This window comes from Sebastes umbrosus, chromosome 16 (assembly GCF_015220745.1).
Source record: "Sebastes umbrosus isolate fSebUmb1 chromosome 16, fSebUmb1.pri, whole genome shotgun sequence".
NCBI lineage: Eukaryota > Metazoa > Chordata > Actinopteri > Perciformes > Sebastidae > Sebastes > Sebastes umbrosus.
In genome coordinates this window covers 24,167,062-24,184,634 of record NC_051284.1, presented here as the reverse complement: position 1 = coordinate 24,184,634, position 17,573 = coordinate 24,167,062, and the positions used below count along the sequence as shown (strand labels likewise).

Sequence of the window (17,573 nt, the reverse complement as noted above, 5' to 3'; positions counted from 1 at the left end):
TCAGAATATCTTGTGGCATGGATTATTTGGCAGATGAGAGTGGAAAGACTAACTTCCACAGTTATACAGCAGTTTAAACGGCCACAGATTCAGTTCATTTTATGTTATTTATGCCAAATCAGAGTCAGGTACGATCATTAACTCCAACATGTGACACATGCTGTATAAACATGCTGTATAAACATGCTGTTTAAGATGAACAAAACAGGCAAAATCTTACTCAAAATCCAATCTTATCTTTCTGTTACACCATTCATTTAAGTGTTTCATGATAAACCTGCCAGGTGTAATGGTTGTTTGTTACCATGGTAACGCAGAGAAAGCTTTAAATGTACAGGTCAACTCTCAGCTTCAGTCTCAAGCTCTTGGTAGTGAAGCGAAGGAGGAGATCGCAAAACTACATTTCCCATCTGTCTCGGGAATGTCGTGTTCCCCCAGGAATAGCTGGAGGTAGTTTCTGGGATGCTCTTCTTACACTCAGACTTTAACTTTTTGAGGTACGTTATTACTATAATTTACTTATTTAAATGTATTTACTTACTTGGATCCCCATTAGCTGCAACCAAGTAATATATGTTTTATATTACATTATAATATAAAACATATATGAGTTTGAGTCTGGCTGAGGACCTTTGCTCAATCTCTCTACTAAAGTTTTCTAATAAAAGGCATTAAATGCTTCAAAAAAATGATATTAGATTGACTAATTGACTAATGAGATTAATCGATTAGTTGTTTGGTCTATAAAATGTCAATCAGTGTTTCCCAAAACCCAAGGTGACGTCCTCAAATGTCTTGTTTTGCCAACAACTCAAATATATTCAGTTTACTGTCATAGAGGAGGAAAGAAACCAGAAAATATTCACATTTAAGAAGCTAGAATCTTAAATTTCTTTAAAAAATCACTCAAACCAATTGATCGATTATCAAAATAGTTGCCGATTAATTTAATAGTTGACAACTAATCGATTAATCTTTGCAGCTCTAACCTTTTTTACTCTCCATCTTAAGCAGGTCATACTGTATATTAGCGATTTAATGTTAATAAACATTTACATTATGCTCAGTTTGAACTCATGAAGAGTGTGAGAGTGCAACTGACTGCAGAAGTGTATAGCTCCGTCTTGCTCCAGTAAGCATGCATGAGGATTTTCTCTCTTACTTTCTCTGCCAGCAGCTCTCGGATTTTCCCCGCCTGGAGCCGGAACCTCAGCAGCTGCATCTCCAAAGCGATGCAGCGTTTCTGCCAATCCACGCTGGCCACTCTGACAGCTCCCGACCCGCCGCCGCCGCTCTCCAGCACGTCGGCCATGGCGAGGAATCAGAGCTCTGCCTTTGGACTCAGACTGCAACTGAAAGATAGAAAAAACACACGCCTACTCATATAGGGTTCGTCTGACTTGAGTTTGCTCCCAAACTGCTGTGAAACTTTGTCATGTTTAACTTGAGTCTCTTTCTGTTCACGATAAGGCAGCAAATGATATATCAGCCCACAGAGGATACGCATATATATCCTCAAGTAGTAAAGCTCCTGTTTTCGTTTACAGCACAAGAGGAGAGCGAAGTGATTCAACCTCTATAAATGCTCTTTGCCTGACCGCACTTCCCATGATTCACTGAGGAAATGTGAGTAAAGCAACGATGAGTCCGCAATGGCACAAGTTAAATGAAAGCTTCCTCTCACTTTCTGTGTAACCACAAAGAAAAATACATACATTCACATGTTCTGTACACAGAAACAAACAGCTTAGAGAGAATCTGTCTTTCCTTTCCGTCTGCAGCAGTCTCTCCACATGCCCACACACACTGAACAAAACCTCAGCAGGGAGGCTCTGTGTCAGTGGGGGAGTTGGGTTCATGCGTGCCGGCTCCCAGGCCTGCCAGCTACAAAGCAGGTCAGCACTCTGCTTTTTAGCCAAATTACCTACTAACCCAATCCCCTGGTCTCTCCCCCGCACACACACAACTCCCTCGCCTTGCAATCCCTTCTTAATTACAAGGAAGAGTGAAACGGGATCCTGCGCAGCACAATAGTGTCTTTCTGCATGACAGTCCCATCACAGCTAGAGAGAGGGGGGGGGGCCGTCAGCTCGCCTCGGCAAAGAAAGGAGGAAAGAATGTGTGAGAATGAATGGGCTGAGGGCTGAATGTGGGAAACCGGGGCGCTGAGGTTATTTTTTACCTGAGGAGGATTGACCAGTGGCTATTTTACTCTGGGCGGACACTCATTCACAAAGGTTAAGGCCCCACTGTGTGAACTCAATAAAAGTCTGATTATCTGCTGATAAAAGTAGCCATAACAATCAGCTTCGGGGTTAAAACTCACAAGAGCCCAGTGATGATGTGGGATTTTGAGTGACATTTTGCATTTCATTAAGTAAAAAATTAGGTCTGTCAAAGTTAACACAAGTTTGTTTTAACGCCACTGGATTCTTTAACGCATTAACACAACTTGCGACTTTTAAGGCTGTATCGGGCTGCAAGTTTTAAAGTTAAAGTTTAAGATACTGGTATCATATCAAACTAGAAAACCTAATGAATCCATTGGTACCAATCATGTCATACTAGCTTCATGTGAAGGAGGCTAAATAACGCTCCAAAGTTACGCTAAACTTTGGCGAGGAAAGACTTTCATGGCCATTTTCAAAGGGGTCCCTTGACCTCTGACCTCAAGATATGTGAATGAAAATGGGTTATATGGGTACCAACGAGTCTCCCCTTTACAGACATGCCCACTTTATGATAATCACATGCAGTTTGGGGCAAGTCATAGTCAAGTCAGCACACTGACACACTGACAGCTGTTGTTGCCTGTTGGGCTGCAGTTTGCCATGTTATGATTTGAGCATATTTTTATGTTAAATGCAGTACCTGTGAAGGTTTCTGGACAATGTTTGTCATTGTTTTGTGTTGTTAATTTATTTCCAGTCATACATATATACATATATTTGTATAAAGCAAGCATATTTGCCCGCTCCCATGTTGATAAGAGTATTAAATACTTGACAAATCTCCCTTTAAGATACATTTTGAACAGATAAAAAAATGTGCGATTAATCGCGATTAAATATTTTAATCGATTGACAGCCGTAGTAAAAATGAAACCAAATGAAGTTAAATTGAAAGCAAGTTTAAAAGAAGTTAAACAGTTACCAAGTATTCACAGAGAAAGACAGACAGACTCAAAGTGCAGCCAGACACCGTCAGCAGAACAGCAGACGTTCAAAGTCCAACAACTATAACTGCACCATGGCACTCCCTACAATTAGCATGCTCATAAATACAGGCTTAGCAAACAAATTACAGAAGTCGTGCATATGGAGGTTTCGCCAGCCGACCGCTGTACCCAGGCTGGACAGTCAAGGTTCATCTACCGCTCTGTCTCCGGGGCAGACCGGAGGGTCAAGTAAAGGAGGACGCCGGCGTGGGGAAGAGGGGAAATCAGGCCGCTTGAACGAGCCCTGCTGGGTCACACTAGGGCAAACCAGGACAGACGAGTCCTCCGGGAGCTAAAACAGCTGGGTGTAAACAAGCCATTTGATGGTTAAACACTCTCAACGCTGCCATGCTAATTCCCCTCGGAACAACTCCTTTAGCACGCCCTGCTTGTTGGACCTAAGGGGGTTGTTTCAGTTCATGCCAAGCGGTGCCAACTGAAATATCAACAAGTGTAAACGTTCTACTGAGCAGGCTGAGGAAGGAAGGCAACCAGAGGTTACAAAAGGCTCCTCTCTGCATCAGTGTGCATTAGGATAACATCAACCCCACATCACCAGTCTGTCAGGAATGAGGTCATTTTCACTGTGTGTGTGGGAGTAGCTTTTGTTACAGCTGGCATTTAAACTGGAGTCATTTTCTCCTTTTGCATGAGCGTAACCCTGCATTATGGGATGGTTTATAGAAACGCAGGAGACAGTTTTCCACTGAGTCTACTGTTATGTACAATCCAGTGTGTAACTCCGGGTCTGAAAAGTGAAGCCAATGCAGAAGAATTAGCATTGTTTCTAATAGCCAGCAGGGGGTGACTCCTCTGGTTGCAAAAAGAAGTCTGATTGTATAGAAGTCTATCAGAAAATGACCCTACTTCTCACTTGATTTATTACCTTAATCGCTAGTTTCAAGTCTTCTTCAATACAGCATGATGTTCATTTAGTAAATGATGGTCCCATTTAGAGTCAAATAGACCATAAAGCAGGGTATGCTTCAAAACTGTAGTCCATAAACCAATGGGTGACGTCACGGTGACTACGTCCACTTGTTATATACAGTCTATGACTGTAGGTGGATTATGTTGCCTTCAGATAGAGCCAAGCTAGCTGTTTCCCCTTGTTTCAAGTCTTTGTGCTAATCAAAACGCCAGTCCACAAACCAATGGGTGATGTCACGTTGACTACATCAACTTCTATGATACAATCTGATGAATACTATTCTCTTCTGCAGTATCTCCTCTCTCTGACATATTATGCCAATGCTGGAAATATTCAGGTGCAACGGGGGGAAAAAAAGCAGAGACAACAAAAACAAGCTTTCCAGGATCTGCATGGTAGATCCATATTTGGGCCACCCAGAGTGTTTGGTGCATGGTGTGAGCCGGAGCCCAGAATGGTGAGTCCTCTCCTGGCTGCAGACAAGACGTGAAGGCCCTGGGAGCTTCTCTACTTCCATATAGCTGCGAGAACTCGCACGCAGCCGCGGCCAGAGCAAACACCGGGGAGGACGACTGAATGGAAACGCCACCGCAACGGTCCCAGCAGGCTCGTTTCTAACGGCTGCCATCGCCGACAACTGCTTTCCATTGACTTACACTGACAGTTATACTGCATTATTCCTCAGACAGAGTGAGATTTGATATCCAGCGAGGAGAGTTTTTATTCAAAAATGTGGAAGCTATCAGAGATTGTTATAAAATTGTTTGGACGGGGATGGTGAGCGTCTGTCTGGCTGTTGCAAAAAGCAGATTGTTGGACTGCACCTTTACTCAGAGGATGCAAGGAGTGCAAGTCTCAAGTCAGTCCTTCCACTGACTACAACCTCCTTAATCACCACATATTCAAACACACACTCCCCGGGCCAGTCGTAACTCTTCTTCGGTGCTTGCTTACCAGAGCTCAGACAGACACAGATGGAGATACACACTGAAACAGATTGGAAACAGACACGTGTGCACACACAGACACACACACTGCTGAGCATGCAGCTGCGGTGATGTAAGTGATTAGGTGGTTCAGTGATATCATCCCCACCAGACATTTCAAATCCCCGATGTTGTTGTCTCTGCCGAAATCCAACTTGGCTCCCCCACCGCCACCCCGTCAAATAATAATAAAAAAAGACTCCAATCAAACAGCACAGGAGCATGTGTGTAAATCTGGGTCAGTCGCTGCAGATCCGTGTCAGCGTGGCAGATCTCCGTGTGTACGAAAGCAGACAAAGATAAATTATCTGAGAGCGCGAGGAGTCAAGTGTGGGTGTGTTCGCCTTATCTTCTCCTCGGCGGCCCCGTGTGTTTAACAAAGGGGACCTCTGTCGACTCCCATGCATTCAAGTAGGCCCCACACTTTTGTTTAAATTAACGCCTCACTATTTTGGTACAGCTGGGTTGTTGTAGTCCTATAAATAAAGGGGAAGGGGGGGGGGATCTCCAATGCAGCTACACATTTCTTAACCTTTGACCCTGTTCTTAGATGTTATTTGGCACAAAAGGAGTGTTTAAATAATAGTGTTTGTCCTACTTTTTATTGTTATCTTGTAATAATTCACATTCAAAAGGCAATTTAAACTGTGCAATTACTCAAATCAGACACTTAAAGCACTACAGAAGTCTTCAACTTTAACTTTTTTAAATCATGAATACACCTATCCCTACGCCATTTATCATCTTATCTATCTGGTCTTACTCCTCCTGCCTCGCCTCTCCTCCTCCAACACCTCTCTCACTTTCCATCCTCCTGCGCTTCTTCCCTCTCCTCCTGCAGCACCTTTCCCACCCTCCTCCTCTTCCCTCCCTCTTCACTCCACATCCTCTCCTCCTACCTCTTTGCAGCTCTCTCTCTCTCTCTCTTTTTCCCAGCTCAGGTTAATGACAGGCCTCTGCAAACTGACCACACTCATTATCAGTCTCAGCTTTAAACACAGGCTCTGACATTCTTCAGTGCTGAGGTGTAAACATCTACCTCTGCAAGCAGCTCTCCTGTCCTGCACTATAACACACTTTAAATGTCAGCACTGCAGGGCATGGAGAGAAAGGCTTTGTTTGCATGAGTTATTGTAGGAGACAGCCATAACCATACATTGTGAGACAGAATATATATATCTTCTGTTCCTATTTTAGCTATAGCTGCTGCTGGAGGGGTCAAATTCATTGTATGGAGCAGTGTGATTTCTCCAGATGCACACAATGATGAAGAGTGTGCATGTGTGGCACATAAATACGCACAAGTTTCCTCTAAATCATCATCATGCAATCAATAATTCACATTACAGTTTTTCTCAATTGTTTACACAGAAATACTGGTACTTGACACACAATGACCACAACATGTAACTCATGCACCAACCCCCTGAACCAATTCTGCTAAACTACAAGCACAATTCCTGCTTTACACTCAAATTGCAGTTCTAAAACACACTTTTTTCAAAACACTACACACAATTCTCTGCATTTGGCACAATTTTCATGAAGAAAATCTCGTTTTCACAAGGAACACACTGTCATTCAAAATTCTAAAGTCAATTGCCCTACTATGCACACTGACTCACCACATGGGCAAACACCTGTCTCACAGTGTAACAATTAGCAATCAGTTGATGCTTTTCATGGCTGGATTTGACATGCTAAGCGATATTTCCCCCGCTGCTTGGCCAGGGCAAACATTGCTTGTGATGTGGATGAGGTGCTGTGGCCAGACCGAAACAGAAGAGAGGATGCAGCATAGTTTTTTTTACTGTAACTGTATACAGTAAATTCCTCTGTTGTTTTGTATGTAGACCACTGTATGTGCAACTTTGTGTTGGTTGGGATGTACACTGTGTACATTGTTTTTGTGGGGAAAATAAAATATATTTGTTACCGTGTATTTGTGTGTTCTGAGTATAAAAACAATATTCTAAATTATTTTACAACACACTTATGTATGTACTGTCTGTAGTAAGTGTAACACTGAACAAAAAAAAGGCCTAAGTCATCATGATGAATGGAGAAGAAGTGTTTTCCATTCATCATAGTGTTTTACATTGAGCACATCAGTGTTCAACTGGTTCTTATAAATGTCTATTCATATGATGGTGTGTGTGTGTCATTTGAAAACAAAATACCATTTTGAGAAGACATAACATTGTTTTGAATGTAAAGTTTCATTTTGCAGGAGAATTGAGGGGTTTTGCCCATTGTGTGTGTGTTTTTTGATTTGTGTGTAGAGTTCTGAGAGTATGAGGCATGCTTTCAGAAAATGTGTGTAAACAATCGAGAAAAACTGTAATATGGCTTTGTTTTTTTTAGAACCACCCTGAAGAGCAAGCAGTGTCCAAAAAAAGCCACAAGGAACAGGTGTTAGTAGAATAGTAGCAACCGTAAAAGCGTCGGTCAGCAGAAAAAAAAGCGACTTCACAACCAGACTTGTCTAAATACTCAGCTGCAGCTGCGAGCTTTTGTCCCAAATAACCTCCTGCGTCTTGGTTGATCCTCTTTGGCATCTGCATGTCAACACAGTGCGCGCGCGATATGGAAGAAGCGAGGAGATAAAGCCGAGTCCTTCAAAGCTACTTTACCTTGTGACTTTGTTGACTTTCTGTCGGCTTCCTCCGCTCACGGACACCTTCCCCGGTAATTCGTCGCAGTTCGGCTCATAACTTCTTCTCCTTCACTCCGTCGACTTTTCTCTCATTCCTCATTCATTCCTGTGTTTTCATGTCTTCATGTGTCGACCCGCTGCTGCTGCTGCTGCTGCTGCGTGTCCTTCTCTTCTCTTCTCTCTGCTCTCTGTGGAGCTGCAGACTTCAGACTTCAGTGGGACTTCACTGTGTGAGCTCCATTCAACAGACTCATCCCATATTCCTTTAAAGGGCCCAATGCAGGATCAGGTTTCTCCAGGAGTCAGGCCCCCCTTGTGTGCAGGAGCTGCTCAGGATATTGCATTAAGGCTGGCTCCAGTTTTTTTTTTTTGCTTTTAGGATGTAAACACATGCAGTCTTGTGAGGATTTCTTTGAGCTGAAGGAAAAAGTCTGTTGCCCTATATCCTTAGCCTACATGGAAACATAATCACAATTCATTTTATGTATTTTATACTTGGAGGTTTTACACATCCACTGGTCAATATTTTGCACATTCGTGACTCTTCCACTGTTAAAAAAATAAATAAATAAAAAAATATATATAATTTATATATATATAAATATATTTATATATATATATATATTTGTATTTCTTATATTTTTTTCTATTGTATTTTTTTCTATTTTATATTATGTCTCTTGACTTTTGCACAATATTTATCATTATGCACTAAAACACCAAGACAAATGCCTTGTATCTGCAAACCTACATGGCAATATGTGCTCCAGGTATATTATATATATTTATTAGTATTTCTTATATTTTTTTCTATTGTATTTTTTTCTATTTTCTATTATTTCTCTTGACTTTTGCACTATATTTATCATTATGCACTAAAACACCAAGACAAATGCCTTGTATCTGCAAACCTACATGGCAATAGAGTGCTCCCGGTATGACGTATATTTGTAGGCCAACCAAGCCTATGGAAAAGAGGCTGGGTCACGGGCGGACATGGGTCTTGGGGTACGGGGTATAAAACATGCGCAGTGGAACTGAAGCTGCGGTCGTGCGTTATGATTGGCTCAATTTCGGCGAGGGCAGACCAGATTTTACTGTGCATGTGTTATAACCTCAAAGATATGACAAGTGACCCAGCCTCTTTTCCATAGGCCTTGAGGCCTACCAGGAAGTTAGCATCACCCCGGGTTCCCTCGACAAAAAAGCCAATTGGATTTTTCCATTGGGTTTTGGAATATTGCGGAAAATAAGATCTGTGGCAAACAAATGTTTATGATACTTACACGTTTTGTTCAGCAAGATAATCTTCACAAATGAAAGTGTAAATGAAGAAGTAAAAAGCCAACGTTAGGCTATAGACAAACTACACCACGGTCGTATGAACGCTAGTATACACAACGATGCTGTAAATGTGGATGAGTGGAATATTTACTGACAGATTTTATATCATAGAACAAAATGTTAAAATCTCTTCAGCTTGTGTTGACCACAGACCTTATTTCAGGTATCTAACTAAAAAAACATAAAAAAAAAACATTGACTTCTAGACAAGGGAACCAGAAGTGCTAAAATGCTGACTCATTTCTGGGTTTTAGGACTCATTCCTGCAGCACTCTATAGTACACAGATGTTAGCGAGCTCGTTTTCTATCATGTATGGATGCTAACAAGTCTACAGCCATGCTTGCAGCTCTGTGAGGCTGTCCTTAGGCACAGCCGGGCTTTGAGCTAAATCAGCATGCTAACATGTTCATGATGACAACGCTCACATGTGAAGCAGGTTAACCCGGCCTACCGTATGTTCACCGTCTGTGTTCATTAACAACTATGCCAATATCAAGTGGACAAATGTACATTTATACCTGATGATGGTGCTAGGCAAAATGAAAAGGTAGCATGCATCACCAATGCCAGTATGCTAACATGCTCATAATGACAACATGCTGATTTGTTTATCTAATGTTTACCACCATTCTTCATCATCTTAGTCTAGCGAGTTAGAATGTTAACATTTGTTATTTGTTACAACTGAGATGGGAATGTCATTAGTGTAGCAAGTATAAGGACAAATTAATGATGCCGCTATATGCAAAGTCACGGGATCATCAAAAATGATTTCAATTACTCCCGAGGGGGAAATGAATGTCTGTACTAAATGTCACGGTAGTCCATCCAATACTTTTTGAGACATTTCACTCAGAACCACAAATGTGAACCTCATGATTGCTCTAGAGGAAATGTCACGGGATTACCAAAGTTATTAGGATACATCGTCTAAGAACAATGAATGTCTGTAAAACATTTCATAGCAATAAATCCAACAGTTGTTGAGATATTTATGTTAGCATCCCGTTGGCTAAATACTTTTAAAAACACATCTACTCTTTCTCCCTCAGTAGAAAAATCAAAATCTATGAAAATGCAAGTGAAGTAACAATAAGCAAAACACATTTTTGAGTGGAAAGGGTCTTTAAGTAGCATAATTTGAAGCAGTCTGTATATTACTTCTGATTAAAAATCAAGACCACCATGAGTGAGCATTGAGAAGTCCAACTTTTAGGTTTTAAGTAGCCTAATTACAGTATGTTTGTTTATTGGCAAGGCTTGCAGGCTGGGCTTTACTGGAATCAAAAGTTGTTAAACCACTGTGTGGAGCTTTGCAACTGTAATGAATCATTATCTGGGTGGTAAGAGAACTGTGAGGGGATAATTTGGGAAGGTTTGAGACCGCACCAACAAAATACAAGTGTGCTCAGGTCGCAGAAGGCCTGGCCTTCGTTCTCTAAATCTCACAAGGATTTCCTCAAATAGTTCACCGTGAAGCCGTTTTAATCAGCGGTGTAGTTGAGGAACAAATGGGGTCTAATCAAAAAGGCAGACTTGTGGTCCTGGTGGGAAGATCATTTTCCTCTCTGTAGCCTTCACACATCTCCATCTGGAACGTTTTATAATGTCTGTCTGAGCATTTCAATTGTTGCACGCAAATATATAATTCACATTAGCTTCTAGATTACTTTTCCATTCACATAGCATCAGAAACAAAGTCACGACAGAGTGTAATAACAAGAAAAGAACATTTCAAATTCTAATTATAATATAGCCTGAAATGGAACCATGGCATGATTTCTTTAAAAGTTTGCGTGTTAATGTAAGAAGCATGCAGTGGTGTGACACGCCCTGCCCTGCTGCGTCCACTGACTGAAGTAGTATTGCACAAATACAGAGTGCATGAAGACAGAATCAGACACGGACAAAGAACACACACAAATAACCACAAGTAGTCTGTCCCTCTCGGCTGCTGGTCTGTGCAAAAAGAGGACCAAGATGCTGTGTGACATGAAAATAAGATGACATGTTCACATAAAAGCACTTCAGCAACACAAATCCTCCGTTCAACCCACTCCAAAGGGCATTTGTGTATTACTATGGTACACAGACGTTAGCTAGCTAGTTTTCTAATATAGACCCACAGCCTCGCTAGCAGCTCTTGAGCTAAATTCTAACGTCAGCATGGCAGCATGATCACAATGAATAGCTAACATTAGGACAGGTGGTGGGGCACCGAGTCTTGCGAGAGTTTTTGCAAGACTTTGCAAGTTTTCGTAATTTGTGGGTTACCTTCTAGACACTACTAATACACCTGCCATGACATATTTGCGTCCCCAAGCAATGCTAGAATCTAGAATATACACGTCATTTGCTAATAGCTAGCTATTTGGGACCAGAAAGTTACATCGTTGATCCTTGCAATTTTGAGTTTGCTGCAACGTTCTCATCCCAACTCGTCACATCTGTTACTTTGTCACGCCCCTTGGCGTCTCTTTAGGTTTTGGCAACAAAACCACTTAGTTAGGTTTAGGAAAAAACTACATGGTTGGGCTTAAATCTACTACGTTTTTTTAAGTGAAAATGAAACTGAACGTTGTGAACACGGGACACGAACAAACAGCTGATTGTAACGTGAAAGTGAAACTTAATGCACGGGATACAAACAGCGTTTCCTGGATGAAAGCCTTGTGTTTGTCAAATGCTGACAGCCATGACAAAGCGTCAGTATTTGACGCCCTGGGAAGGAGAACGTGCTGCAATGACACATCTCCGATCTCTCTTTCTTATTCTGTTCTTGAATGAACCGTAGCTAGCAAGTGATGGAGAGCAAGCATGCTGCACCCGAGTGGTGTAACAGTTTATAGGGGTCCCTACTGCTACTAATAAATACGTCTCGTAGATCTCAAGAGCTCCCACTTGACACTGCACTTCCTTAGGTCCTCAGCAATACGCCCGCCAAGCGTGAAGTCGATTAGATGAACGGTTGTTGAGAAAATCGATGGAGAGACATTCATACATACGTGTGAGACTCCTTCCATTTTAGTTAGATTTGGTCATTAACCAAAGTGAAATTTGGACGCTGCTCTTAAGCTAAAGCTCATGTTGTGTTTTTCACACACATCTAGTTCAAGCTGTATTTGTATATCATTCATAGCCCTTATTATAACCTGCTCGGAGAATATGTGAAGTGCCACTTAGTTTAGATAACTTGGATGCCAATTTAAGACTATTTAGTATTCCACTGTTGACTGAAGTGAAAATTGTACTGATACGGCTCTGGATGCCAGATTGGCTCTAATGGGTGTAGATTTCTCAGGAACACTGTAACAATGCTGAGAAATACACTCACTGCTGTGTGAATCAACATTTTCTGATATGATTAACTGCACTTTTCAAGGGAAAATTCTTCCAAATTCCATCCTGGAAAAGATCCGTTCTGGAAGTGGGAGGGGTGAGTTTATAGCAGGGATTTCATCGGTATAGCTTGTGAGGCTAAAGGCTCTGCCTTGTGTTGCACAATAAGTCGGTGCCTCAGTGCTCTCAGTCAAAACAACTGGTGTCAGGCCTACATGGCTGACATGCCTATTCTCGGGCACGGCTGCCAGTGCGGCGAGGGGGAGGCAGGACCGTAGAGAGGGCGCTTAAGGCCAGTTTCACCAACTGCCTCTAGATTAATGTGTGTCCTTACAGCTATTTAACCTCCAGAGCTCTGTGATGACCCAGACTGTGACCGGGTCACTGAGCAGAGATGGGAGACCATCGTAAACTAAAGGCAGAGCTGAAATGAAGATACATCCTATGTAATACTGAAGACTAAATACAGCAAACATCAGGTTGAGAAAATGAGAAAAGATGTTGATTTAATGACTGAATCTGTCTTTATAAGATTGTAGCTGACAAGCTACAAAAAGGCCATATGAATGACACGATAATTTGCAAGGCATTTAGTGTGCAATACGAACGCCGTTCTTGCTTTTGGCGTGTCATCTGTACACTATGTAGTCTGTACTGACTGCATCTGTGTAAATATGCTACGCTGACGTAGAATAAAAAGTGAAAAAGACTGCTTATGGTGGGCGAGAGGGGAGGTGGATGGGTCCAACGAACACAGCATATTCAACCAGGAAACTGGCGTTCGAGACCTGTGTTTTTTTAGATCATTTTTTGGGCTTTTGACAGAGACAGTGACAGTTATGAAAGGGGGCGAGAGAGGGACTGACATGCAGCAAAGGGCCGTAGGTCAGATTTGAACCTTGGGCCGCTGCGGTAAGGACTCAGCCTTGGCACATTGGGCGCCCGCTTTACCAGGTGAGGTAAGGGATGTATTTTCTGTACTTATTTTACTTAGTTTACGTGCTTATTTTAAGCTCAACCTAAACCTTTTTTCCTAAACTTATCTAGGTGGTTTTGTTGCCTAAACCTAACTGCTGACGTTACCGTAAGTTTTAAAGTGGCGTACAAATGACACACGAAAAGCCTAAAATGCGTCTTCATGACATGCAGAATGTCTTGTGATATCGGTTTGAGCTGTCATCTGCCTTCATTATGAAGAACACTGTAGTTAATTTAGAGTCAATCCCAAACCAACTGTCCTGCTGTTGTAAAAATTCATTAGCACCCTAAATCCGTGGCTAATATAGTCCCAAACAAATGCACTATTTACTCTTGTTTGAGTAACTTTTCCTAAAAACTACAGTTCCCAGCTGTTTTAGGAAATTATTTAGAGTTTATGAAAATTTAAGTATGTATTTGTGACCTGTTTTTAAAGATTTACATCTTGAGTAGGAACCAATGGCATTGTTAATTTTGTTCTTTTCATGGGATTTGTTGAAAAACACAAAAACATAGTAGAATATTGGCAGCTGTATCTTTCAACTGTTCTTTTGAGTAATACTACTGTAAAACTACTGTATTTAGACATACAACTCTTTGCTATATGTCAGCTGAGTGCTTGCTCTTGTCTTGCTTTTCCCGTCCTTACAATCGTTTAAAAGATTAAAATAAGAAATTTAGTCTATGAAATCCATATTTCTGATATCAGACTCTGTGTGGAGGTTTCTTGTTGTATCTCAGGTGATAGACTGGACCATTATTATACACATACAGTCCATCAGTTTCAGGAGTGAGACAGAGAGACGGAGGGTAAACGCTGACACAGATTTGTCAGGACTGTTTAATTTTTCCTAAAAGAGTTCCTACACGTCACAATAAAACCAGGAAAATCTGCTTTCAGTTTTCATTCACTTCACATCCAAATGGAACAGACGGCAGGAAAATCTCAACATAGACTCACTCATTCCATTCGCATTATAAAGCCATAATTTTAGCAAACACAGCAGTTGAAAGTGCTTGTTTTTATGATGACTTTGCATGCATATTTTTTTTATTTGACCAAAGCTTTTTTTATTTGAGTCATGTTTTTGTTTACTGTATTTTCTTGTATTGTGCATATTTTCAGTACTTTGAGTTTTAATTGACCTTGTACATAAAAAGGAGACACCCAAAACATAAATAGAGACGACTGAAGTCAGATGTCAAAGGTTGGTTGACTGACTATCGACCCATGTTCTGCACTCACAAAGAAACATCGGTTAGGTGCTTCTCTGCGGCTGTTGTTCAGCCACTTGTCTTACCCCTCACAACAGCACTGAAGCAGAGCATTGCCCCTTTCTTCTCACATGTTGACTGCCTATTTAACCACTGGAGATTTTGTTAGGCTAACAAATAGGTCTCCCTTTCCTTCTCTGATGTCCTTTGAGCATTTTATTGCCATTTGGCCAGCCGCGCTGGAACCACAGAGGGAGTGGAGCATGATGGAAACTCCATATAAAAAGAAAATAAACCAAACTCACTTTAACAGCAACATTGTGAGAGAGAGGACAGCACGGAGGATTAGAGATGTAAAAGGATAACACGTTTGACAACGAGGGGAGTTGGTGAACATACATTATGAGTTTTTACGGCGGAAAAAAACGACTCACCATTTCATTTTTCACCCTCTGTGATAACAAGACCGTTAACTCCTCTCCCCTTTGCCTCTTTATCCTCTGTATTTCTTTTTCAACAGTGTGCTTCCTCCTCTCTCCGTGTGTGGTCCGCTTGATGAGCTGCAGTGTGGCTTCAAGTTAACAAATGCTAGTGTTGGAGGTAGAGGTCATCTCGCTTTTGGCCACTGCTGTGTAAGGAAATAGGAGAAACCCATTCCAGTTTTTACACTCTAAAAATCACTAAATATCCAGCTTTTTAGCTGTAGTCTCTAATGGTGTCTTGTCTGCTCTTTGGTACTGAGCAGGTGGTGTACCGTGGCTTTTTGGAGCTTTTTCTCTGAAAAAAGCTGCCTGTTGCAGGTGAAAACAACACTATGAGAGCGGAGAGAGCAGGCGGCAACCTCTGATTCTGAAAAGTGAAGCCAACGTGGAAGTGCTGTAAACTTGCATTCTTTCTAATAGCCAGCAGGGGGCGACTCCTCTGGTTGCAAAAAGAAGTCTGATTGTGTAGAAGTCTATGAGAAAATGATCCTACTTCTCACTTGATTTATTACCTCAGTAAACATTGTAAACATGAGTTTATGGTCTCAATCACTAGTTTCAAGTCTTCTTCAATACAACATGATGTTCATTTAGTAAATTATGGTCATATTTAGAGTCAAATAGACCATAAAGCAGGGGATACTTTAGGGCGTGGCTGCCTTGTGATTGACAGGTTGCTACTACAGCGTTGTCTGGTCTGGGAGTTCTCCGTGTTTTCATCTTACAACGTTAACTCTTTCACAGTGTGTTTTCATTTCATGAAAGTTAATTATAACCTTTTTGGTCGCCTAAAAATGTCTTATTCAGCGTTGGGTTGTACTTAGCTCCACCCTCTTGAGTCACTTCTGGTTCTGCTTCATATTTTGCGTATAAACATGAGAGTGGTATCTTCTAACTAAGCACATATTTCCCAAAATGTTAAACTGCTCCTTTAATCATTCTGCCCTGTAACAGCTGCATAACATCTTTAGGACAGCCTGGCTGCAAGGTTAGAAGGTTCCTCTTCTAAATGCTTTTCAGCATCAACACTGAACTCTTCCCTCTGGTGCACATGTATGTTTTCTTAAAGGAAAGTAAAACTCCCAATTGTATAATCCAATAAGAGGATGGAGCTTTTAACATATAAGATATGACACTAGGGGCTTGTCAGAGTGAAATCTTTTTTGACTATAGCTGTAAATTTGTGACCGCAGGACGTGTACGTGGCTATAGTTTCACAGTTTTAGTCAGGGTGGAAAACTTATATTCAACAATTGTGGTCTGGTGGTTTGTGGACTGGCTGCGATTCGCAAACGCTCTGGCTGGATCACCTATGGTAAATCGCTGCGACGCACGACCACGGGATCCTGCGTTGTAATTTAGATCTTTACAGGGCTTCATCCTGCACACAGAGACACATGCTTATTGTTTACACATTGCAGGCCCACTTATGTCTTTTAGAGATACACACACATGCAATGCAGTCCCACGTGCAGCTTTATCAAATGAGTGTTATTGTGAAGTGGAGAAACAGTCATCACTCTCCGGACCTGTGATTTAAGGATCACTGTCTGACCACACTCACAGTCTGCCTCCAAAGCCACCGTCACCAGGCACGCTGCTTTACACCTCCTCACTCACCAGGCCTATATTTTCCAATAGCTGCCGATGATGTTGATGTGTGTTAATGTTTATTACACATGCCTAGTATTTTAAATCACATCGTGTGCACACTGGAAAAAATAATTGGGTTAAAAATGGACCCAGTTTGGGTCAATATATAGCACCAACACAGTACTGGGTTAACTTTACACAGCACCAATGAGTTGTTTTGAGCCAGTGTTTGTGTTCTTTACTATATTACTGTTGGGTTATTTTATTTACCCAAAGTAAAATATGGTTATTTTGACACAGTGTTCAACACAACAAGCTCAAGTTTCACCTTAAAGCAAATGACAATGTGAAAACAATGATACATCATGAAAGGGGTTGCTCATATGAACCTACAGACAAGTATCACCTGAATCTGCACCCCCCCCCTCGGCTTTCAGAGCTTTATAATGAGTTTCAGCTTATTTTTTAGCCCTTCAACATTACTGTTTTGGATCACTCTCACTCATAGACTGTACATAAGAAGTGAACGTAGTCACCGTGACATCACCCATTTGTTTGTGGACTAGCGTTTTGAAGCCTCGTGTTCGGCATTTTGGCCATAGCCATCTTTTTTTTTTTGCGACCAGAAGTGACACGAAAGGTTTCCCAAACTCTGGGATCTAAACCCAGAAGGCTCTCTATAGTGGGAGCCACATGACAAGAGTCTCATAGACTTCTATACAATCTGACTTCTTTTTGCAACCAGAGGAGTCGCCCCCTGCTGGCTATTAGAAAGAATGCAAGTTTAAGGCACTTCTGCATTGGCTTCACTTTTCAGACCCCGGAGTTGT

The 17,573-nt window shown here is 41.5% G+C and overlaps 1 protein-coding gene and 1 long non-coding RNA gene across 4 annotated transcripts in view; one reads left to right on the top strand and one right to left on the bottom strand.

Annotated features, from left to right (window-relative positions):
• The window catches only part of plekhh1 (pleckstrin homology domain containing, family H (with MyTH4 domain) member 1), a 38,042-nt gene extending 29,843 nt beyond the window's left edge, over positions 1-8,199 (bottom strand). For both annotated transcript variants that reach the window (XR_005203678.1, XM_037747186.1), the window contains exons 1-2: positions 7,768-8,199; positions 1,163-1,352 (exon numbers count right to left, since the gene is read on the bottom strand). Coding sequence is in view for 1 of the 2 variants with exons in the window: in XM_037747186.1 (XP_037603114.1) it covers positions 1,163-1,312 (150 nt within the window). In the remaining variant the exon portion in view is untranslated. The remainder of the gene's footprint in view (positions 1-1,162; positions 1,353-7,767) is intronic.
• LOC119474882 lies at positions 271-15,632 on the top strand. 2 transcript variants are annotated; one of them, XR_005203679.1, is made up of 5 exons: positions 271-497; positions 1,178-1,389; positions 1,548-1,626; positions 15,189-15,300; positions 15,414-15,632. It is a non-coding gene; the product is annotated as an uncharacterized LOC119474882 (long non-coding RNA). The 2 variants fall into 2 exon arrangements; XR_005203680.1 differs by having other exon boundaries at positions 1,175-1,389.
• Positions 15,633-17,573: the final 1,941 nt, after the last annotated feature.